General features: G+C 50.6%; 1 protein-coding gene across 1 annotated transcript; it reads left to right on the forward strand.

The window, feature by feature from the left end:
- The first annotated feature begins 20 nt into the window (after positions 1-20).
- BARHL2 (BarH like homeobox 2) lies at positions 21-6,450 on the forward strand. The gene is made up of 3 exons (XM_017891234.1): positions 21-1,403; positions 3,255-3,480; positions 5,369-6,450. The coding sequence occupies exons 1-3, from the start codon at positions 776-778 to the stop codon at positions 5,679-5,681; spliced, it is 1,167 nt and encodes a 388-aa protein (XP_017746723.1). The 5' UTR covers positions 21-775; the 3' UTR covers positions 5,682-6,450.
- Positions 6,451-8,784: the final 2,334 nt, after the last annotated feature.

Consider the following 8,784-nt stretch of genomic DNA (forward strand, 5'->3'; position numbering starts at 1 on the left):
CGGCGCCGCCCGCTAGCAGCCGGATTACAAGCGAACGCGCCTGGCAGCGGCCGGAGTCACCCGGCATCGCGTCTCCGCCGCCTGCGCTGCCTGCGCCGGTTCCTTCTCGCTGTCCTCCTGTTCCTCCTCCTCCTCGCGTTGCCGCGGCCGCTGCGGCCGTGTCTGCCCCGCAACTTTCCAAGAAAGTTCAGAAACTCGGCTACGGGGCTACCGAGTGGCTCGCGGCTGCCACCTCGGGAGCCGCGGGGGAGCTCTGAGGGCTAGCGGCCGCCCGGGCCTCGCGGTCGCTGCACCTGCCGTGTCCGCCGCCGCCACCGCTGCTGCCAGGTGCCAGGCTGTGGGCAGACCCCGGCAGCGGCGGCGGCGGCGGCGGCTTCGGGGTAGCTTCCCGCCGCTTGCGCCTTCGTCTGGGTCCTCCGCGTCGCCACCGCCGCGCCACGTGCGCAGTCGTTCCTGGAGCGCTAGTTCCTGGAGCGCACGTTCCGAGCTTTCTCAGAAAAATTTTTAACTACCCCCGCCCCCCGCATCATCTTTTTTTTCTTCCCACTCCTACTTTTTGCATAAGAGAAAAAAAGTTGTGTCGAAAGTATCCACAGATTGCCACTTCCCAATTACCCTTCCTTCTCTCCCCGCCCCACTTTTGTTTTGTTTTGTTTTTTTTTTTTTTTAAGCGGCGGCAACATTGTTTGGTATTATTTTGTTTTACGATCGATAGCTTCCTTCGCTGGTTCGGGGCGGCTGCTGAACGGCGGAGTGGCGTGGACCTCATGTAGAAATGACAACAATGGAAGGGGCCAGCGGGTCGAGTTTTGGAATAGACACGATTTTATCCAGTGCCAGTTCAGGCAGCCCGGGCATGATGAATGGAGATTTCCGCCCGCTCGGTGAGGCCAGGACCGCGGATTTTAGGAGTCAGGCCACCCCATCTCCCTGTTCGGAGATTGATACCGTAGGGACGGCGCCTTCTTCTCCTATTTCAGTCACCATGGAGCCCCCGGAGCAGCATCTGGTAGCAGACGCGACCCAGCATCATCACCACCTCCACCACAGCCAGCAGCCGCCGCTACCGGCCGCGGCCCCGACCCAAAGTTTGCAGCCTTCGCCCCAACAGCAGCCGCCGCCGCCGCCGCCACAGCAGCCGCCGCCGCCCGCCCAGCAGCTGGGCTCGGCCGCCTCGGCCCCCAGGACTTCCACGTCTTCTTTTTTAATTAAGGACATCTTGGGCGACAGCAAACCTCTGGCGGCATGTGCACCCTACAGCACCAGCGTATCCTCTCCCCACCACACCCCGAAGCAGGAGAGCAACGCAGTGCACGAGAGCTTCAGGCCAAAGCTCGAGCAGGAGGACAGCAAAACCAAACTCGACAAGCGGGAGGATTCCCAGAGCGACATCAAATGCCACGGTGAGTCCCGCTACCCAGCGCTCTTGGCTTGTCCTCCTGGTTCCCAATATCCCCTTTAGTCTTCAGCAGATCTCTGCTGGGGAGCGATTCCGGGCGCATCTCGGGCGACTGGGCGATGGTTAAAAGACTGCAAGCTGAAGGGAGGCCTGGGCGTGAGATTTGGGGACTCTTCAAAGTTCTGTTTATTGTTAAATTTCTACCCAACAACCTTCAACGGCCATCCAGCTCCTTCCTTTGTTTTACTTAATTTTAATCTATTGGGGGTTAGGGGCGGCGGAGGGCATCCGACAGGAAATACTTTTCGTTGATAAAAGGGATGGACTTGGGGTTTTTCTAGCTGAGACTTTGGGAATGGGAATGGGAATGTGGGGAGGTGGGAGAGAGAAACCACTTAGCTAGCGTGGATGTGATCACAACCTGGTGTTCGTTCTTTAATGCAAGTGATTTCACCCACCTTATTTTCTAAACACCATCACAGGAATTATCGGTTTTAATGAAGGAAAATTTCTGAGTTTCATGAACAGAGCAACTTTTAAAAAATTAGATCGTGGTTAGTATAGGGAAGCCTGTAAAAATTTGTAATCAGTTTCTTAAAAGCACCCTTCTTATCCTATGGCCTCAACTGCGTATCTGTATCCTATGAAGATTTTTGGCCCCTTACAAGTAATTAGGAGGTAGCATTTATAAAATAAAATCTTTTGAAATTGGATTAATCTCCTTTTTGTTAAAAAAAGATGACAATGGAAATTGTCCTTGAACTCCCTTTTCCCATTTTTTCCTCAGACAATTTCACAAGTAAATGTGGTAGTCTTTGCATGGGAAGAGTTTTAACATACCAGGAGTGTTTTTCCTTTACAGGTAACGTTGTTTATTATTATTGATCCTTGTTTTTTCTGGTAAAGAAATATGCTGACTGTCTGGAAGGTAGGACGTTAGCTCCTCATTTTACTGTTACAGCATTAGCATAATAGTGTCCAAAACAGATGTACAGTCTGGTCTGGCGATTTTTTGTGCACCAACCTCCCCAGTGGGTCAATTAGAGAGATTATTGTTCTTCCTGCAGGGAAGATCAAGGAGCACTGCACAAACGGGTACAAACAGGGAGGGATTGACATATCGATTTCCCAGCATTTCAGTAAAAAACCAAAGTTGACAAATAGAATCCGGAAATCTCCATGCTGTCACCTGGATGGGCTCAGTGATTTTGAGCTCAACTCAGTGTTTGGGTGACATACTCTTTGTGAAACTTTAAAAGACCCGATGCAGGCTTCAGAAAGCTTGATTCCAACATTTCCCAGGTGCATCTGAAAAAGAAAAACAAACACCCATAACTTTCAGAAAACAGAAAAAAGTAAAATGAAAAGATGCCCCTCCTCAAAAAAAAAAAAACAAAACAAAAAAAGGAGTAGAAAGACCCTTTGAAAAGTACCAAATCAGTTAAACAAAGTCAGCATATTTCTTTACCAGAAAAACAAGGATCAATAAACAATACTGAAAACAATAAAGAAAAGGGAGAGCATCTCTCTCAATCAAGGAAACAATAACAAAATAATCCTTTTAAAAGTTTTATTTTAAAAAATTTTACTTTTAACTTCCAACCATGTGACGATCAGACCCCCTTTTAGACCCCCTTTGGAACCTCTGAACAAGGTCCCACACTCTGCAGTCTGAAAGCAGTCTTCTTCCTCCACATGGGCTAAGGCCTGAGTGTGTGTGTGTGTTCTGGTGGTGGCAGAGTGTAGTCCCCCGAGGCCAGTGGTTGGCTTGGGAATGTGGAAGTGTATGCCAGGAGGACACTCAGTCCTCCCCATTCCAGGCTAACTTACCACTGTGTCTGGGTTTTTTTGGTAGGGACAAAGGAGGAAGGAGACCGGGAGATTACGAGTAGCCGTGAGAGTCCCCCTGTGAGAGCCAAGAAGCCTCGAAAAGCAAGGACAGCTTTTTCCGACCACCAGCTCAATCAACTGGAGCGTAGCTTTGAGCGGCAGAAGTATCTGAGCGTGCAGGATCGCATGGACCTGGCTGCAGCGCTCAACCTCACTGACACCCAAGTCAAGACCTGGTACCAGAACCGCAGGTAAGGGAGGCAGTTTGTGGGAACAAAGGTGTCTGGCTGTTTAAGTCATGAATCTTCTTCCCTCCTGGCCTCCAGAGACTCTAAGGACTGAGAGAGACCCTGGAGTGGGCACTTGGGTGCTTTAAGGATGAGGTAGGGATGAGCCACACCCCCAAGGTGAGAGGGACCAAAGGGCAGCTGGAATTTGGACAATTTTGCACTTCTAAGTGCTTTAACAGGTGTTACTTTTCCTCTGAAACCCGAGCCGCTGGAATTCCCCCCACTTCATCCCCAAATCAATGAAGCCACACCTTCTCAAATTGAGACATCTGTGCAGCTGACACTCAGGTCCAGAGAGCCTGCGCGGTGCACCCCTTGGGCCCGCCCCAGGCTGGTTCCAAAGGTTTGTAGCTGACAACAACAAGGCCTGGCCCAGCTATTGCTATCTTCACAGAGCTGTCCCAGCAGCCTCTGCGTAAATGTCCTTGCTTTGGCCTGTGAGGCGGCTGGGAGAAGCAGGGTCCCAGCCTTGGTCAGTATAGCTGCAGAGACTAGGAGAGCCCAGCTGGGTTAGAGTTGGTTTGGCAGCTGCAGGCTGGAGAATCGGCGGCTGGCCAAGCATCCGTGCAGGGAGAAGGAGGGAGTGTGGGTCTGTCCCCTGTACTGGCTGCCTTTGCTGTCTCAACATGGAGCAAGAGTGCTGCAGAACCTTCCTGGCACTGCTCCTTCTCTAGAAGGGAAATTAAGAAAGCAAAAGTGGCTGGTAGTGCTTGCTGGGCCGGGAAGTGTAGAGCGGAACCTGGGCGATCTGAGGCAGAGGTTTCGCTATGTTTTCAAGCCTGGCGCTCATCTCCTTGTCTTGATTTTCTCTCCCCCTCCTTTTCTCTCGCTTGTGTTCTAATCGTCCATAAGTGCGGTTGGAAATGCCCACCCAGTCGTCATCTTTACCATAATTTTCTGTCTCATTACATACGGTTTCAGCCACCCTAATTCTGTCGGAAAACATTAGTGTCATTTGTAGCCAATTTAAAATGGGCGACATGTTTATTAATTTGGCTGGAGCTGCCGAGTATGGATGGCCCACCAGTCCTGCGTTCCTTCATAAGGCATTTGAGCAACCGCCTGCTCTCTTCTTCCTAGCAGGGTGTGCAGTGGGGGAGGGAGGAGACTGAGAAAAGCTGATCACAGGTTTTAATTGTTACTTTCTCCCTGAGGAGGTAATATCTTGAAATGCATTTCCCCCCTCAGAATGGCCAGGAGGTAATTTGCCCTTGGGAGAGCCCTCCCTCAAATGAATTCCATTCTGAGACCTTGTTGCCATCCTCCCCTTAAGCTCCCTGCCCACTGTAAGGTCCTGTCAGGCTTATGAGAGAAATATGTCTCCCAGCCCTGGGGACTGAGAGGAGCTAGGGTCCCTGACTTAGGAGTCTCTGCATCCTTTTGTTTACGGTTTCTTCTCTCTCAGCCTGTGGGGGAAGGAAGAGGGGCTGAGAGCAGACTCTTTGGGATTGTTGGGAGTGGGGGGATATGGAAGGGAAATTAAGGAAGGAGGAAAGTGACTACTTGTGGAAGTCTTCTTTGGCCCTAAGGAAAGTTTCCAGAAGTAGTCAAACTACAAGGGGGCAACAGCAGAGCAGAGCTTTAGGAAAAGGCAGCAAAGCTTGCCATTGCCATTTGTGAGGGTCTCTGCCATTGAAGGTATAATTTACAAAACTGGCTTTGGGTTTGGGTCTTTCTGGGAGCAAGGCTGGGGCAGGAGATGTAGTGCATTGCCAGTTTGAATAGGTCTCTGAGTCTTCCTGCCACCCAGGGGAGAAAGAAGGAGGAGGCAGGAAGGGGCCAGAGAAGGGGCTGGGTCTTGGTGCCTGGACCATGCCCACAGCATGCCTGCACGCCCGCTTTCTTTCAGGACCAAGTGGAAGCGGCAGACAGCGGTGGGCCTGGAATTGCTGGCGGAGGCAGGGAACTACTCAGCGCTGCAGAGGATGTTTCCATCGCCTTATTTCTATCACCCAAGCCTGCTGGGCAGCATGGACAGCACTACGGCGGCGGCGGCTGCCGCTGCCATGTACAGCAGCATGTACCGGACTCCTCCAGCACCCCATCCCCAGCTGCAGCGGCCCCTGGTGCCCCGTGTGCTCATCCATGGCCTAGGGCCTGGGGGACAGCCAGCACTTAATCCCTTGTCCAGCCCCATCCCAGGCACCCCACACCCCCGGTGAAAACATTGCAGGAAGGCACTGCAATCCCTTCCCCATATCCCTGCCCAACCCGGACTGCTGCCCTTCCTCTCCCCGCTCCAGGCCACTAGGCCTCCCTTGCAGCCGACTCTGGAAGGCAGAGGAGTAAGAGAGAAAGATGCTTACCAGTGGGTCGGGGACCCCCAAAGAGGAGCCAGCCCTCTGCTCTCCATCTCCCCACCCCTAGAAACAGGGCTGGAAAGCTCCCCCACAGCAGTGTGACTGGCGAAAATGCTGACCCCACTCAAAGTGCGACCAGTAAGTGAAAACATCAACAAAAACAAAACCTCAGATTCTTTTAAAAAAATAACTTTAGGGACAAGCAGGAGGGAGGGAGGGGGGAGGGCTCAGGAGGGAAGAAAGAAGGGCACGGAGCGGAAACCGCACAGGCAGAACTGTAGATGGACAGCCAGCCTCAAGTGCTGAGGCAAAGGGCATTGCCGAGGACATTCCGTCTGCCCCAGAGAAAAGAGGAGGGTAACTGAGAACTTTGCACTGATTTCTCATGACCTTTTTTCTTTTGGAAAAGTGGCATGCTCCATAATATGAAAAAAATGTACATTTGAAAGACTGAGTGATAAGTGATATATCATATTTATTATATGTTGTCCAAAAAGAGTCACTTATATACGTTAGTAAAACATGATTTTCTTTTCATGTCTTTTGATTCAGTAAAATAAATGCTTAGACAAAAATATAGATTTTTTTGTGATTGAAAATTACAAAAATAAAGTTTATCTTTTTTTAACAAGTGATGAAATCCAAGGGAGCTGATTTTACTAAAGCAGAATGTACTATGATGAAGTGCTGACTTGGTTTAGAACAACAAATTTCTTTTGAAATAGGAATTTACAAAATCCGTAAAGAAGTTGGGTTGGCTTGTATAAAAGCAGCTCCATTTTTCGTGCCGGCCTCTTCGGAACCATTATTTAATAAGTGTGAGTTCCTTTCTTTTTAAGTGGATGGTTTCAAAGCAACCCAGGAGGCCTTGGGAGAAAAACTGTACTTGTAGGCTGTTGGTGCTGGCTAAGTCGGCGACCAACTTTGCTGCCATCCTGACCTGCATAGAGGTCCCCGCTTGACCGATGGTGTGGTGATCCCTCGGTCCGCCCCTCCTCCTTCTCCTAGGGGTCTTCCTGGGGCAGCGAGGGTCCTAAGCGTTGGGCAGTGATGACAACGCTGACAGGGGCTGGGCGGCGGGCGGACTCTCCTCGGGCCTTGCAGCTGTTCTGCTGCCCGCGGCTGGGCGCCCGCGCTGTCGGACAGCCTGTGAGCGGGAGGCTGTGGGACGAGCAATTAGGACGCCCCCGGGGGGACTTGGAGAGGCCCAAGTAACAAACCCTTGTGGCGGCTTTGATCCTTGCCTTCTCAGTCCCTGGCGGCGGGCATCCAGCCCCCAGCCCCATGCGAAGCCGCTTGTCCTAGTGAGTTCGTTGTGCTGCGGTGCCTGGAGCTCCTTTGCAAGGGTGAACTCAGGCTGAGACTGGCTGCCAAGCCTTTTATCTGCACCCCTGGGACAGCTGGGACTGCAAAATAGGAGACCCTGCCCAGAGTGTGGAGGAGGCCCGCTGCCTGCTTTAGGAGTGTGTGTGTGTGTGTGTGTGTAAGTAAATGTTTGTAGCACCCTGGCCTAAGTCAACCATAAACACCACCCCTCACCCCCCACCAGGCTGGTTCCCCACCAGGTTCAGTGCTCAGAACTGTATGAAGGAGCCACTTAATGCAGCTACAGTTCCCAGGTTGCTCCCACTCCTCTCCAGCCCCCAGGTCACTTCCCGAGTAGCCAGAGTCAGATCTCCTATCTGGGTATCCTCACATTTCTATCCTCACTCATACTCTAGTACAGTGACAAAGAGGTAATACAAGCAGCTAAAATACATTTGGACCTGGCCTCCAGCTTTCTCTGATGGTTGAACCTTAGTGTAGTTAAAAATGTTTTTAAAAATGTGAAGTGATGTGGGAATGTATATTTTGGAGGGGTGGGAAAGAAGAGAAGAAAGGTGAAATCCAGGTGGAAATTGCCTGGGGGCACCTTGATCAGATCTTGGCTAATTAGGAAGTGGTTTGCAGATTTATCTCCGGCTCATCAATTTGCTTTAAACTTGGTCTTGGTCTTGTTTGATTCTAACAAAAGGGTCTGGACTGGCCCTTCTCATTTTCTGCCTGCTTAGCTGAGACAAACTTAGAGAGCTGGGCTTGGCTGGAAATTGGGCACTGCTATGTCTAGTTAGGATGTCCAATACCTAGGCACTTAGCAGACCCTCCTTGTTTCATCTGGCAGTTGGGCTTTTTGATCAAGTTTAAACAGTTTAAAAGTGGTCTGCCTAGGCCTAAAAAGGCACTCTCCATGGTTTGAGGGTGCTATAATTTCTGTTTGTACTGAAATTGGGGCTGGTCAACTCTAGGCACAAGGAGGGATTTGAGAAGCCACAGAGTTCATGCACACAAAGAATCTGTACAAAGAATTAACTTAGATCCAGGTATGAAAAACACACAAAACTACAAATCCAAACAAGGCCAGAGCACCCATTTGCTGCCAGCAGTCCCCAGCCACCTGCAGGAGGGTGGGCCCGGAAGTCTGCCCACTACCGCTTTACACTCAAGGCTGAACTTGAACTCCTGAGGCAGACAATGCAGGGGGAAGCACTGTGCCTACAGAGACAAGATCTCTTAATTAACCTCATATTCCTCTTCTGCTAGCAATTACTCAGGATCCATTATAGTCCTCCCCAAATCCAAGTTTCTTCAAAGTCATGTTTTCTTTCACGCCCTAAATCATGCAACTGAATGTGTCAATGTCCTTTCTAAATTTGTTTGGTTACCTGCTGTTGCATACAAGTTGGCAGATTGGATGTTGTGGGGTGGGGGAGATTGTCCTAGGAAGAAAAGTTGGGTGAGTGCCTGGTTCCTTTCTTCCTTCCTTTCCTTTCCTTTCCTTTCCTTTCCTTTCCTTTCCTTTCCTTTCCTTTCCTTTCCTTTCCTTTCCTTTCCCTTTCTTTTTCTTTTTTCTTTTCTTTTTTTCTTTTCTTTCTCTCCCTCCCTCCCTTCCTTCCTTCCTTTCCCTCCCTCCCTCCCTCCCTCCCTC

The sequence above is a fragment of the Rhinopithecus bieti genome, unplaced genomic scaffold, assembly GCF_001698545.2.
Source record: "Rhinopithecus bieti isolate Rb0 unplaced genomic scaffold, ASM169854v2 scaffold_19858, whole genome shotgun sequence".
Lineage (NCBI taxonomy): Eukaryota > Metazoa > Chordata > Mammalia > Primates > Cercopithecidae > Rhinopithecus > Rhinopithecus bieti.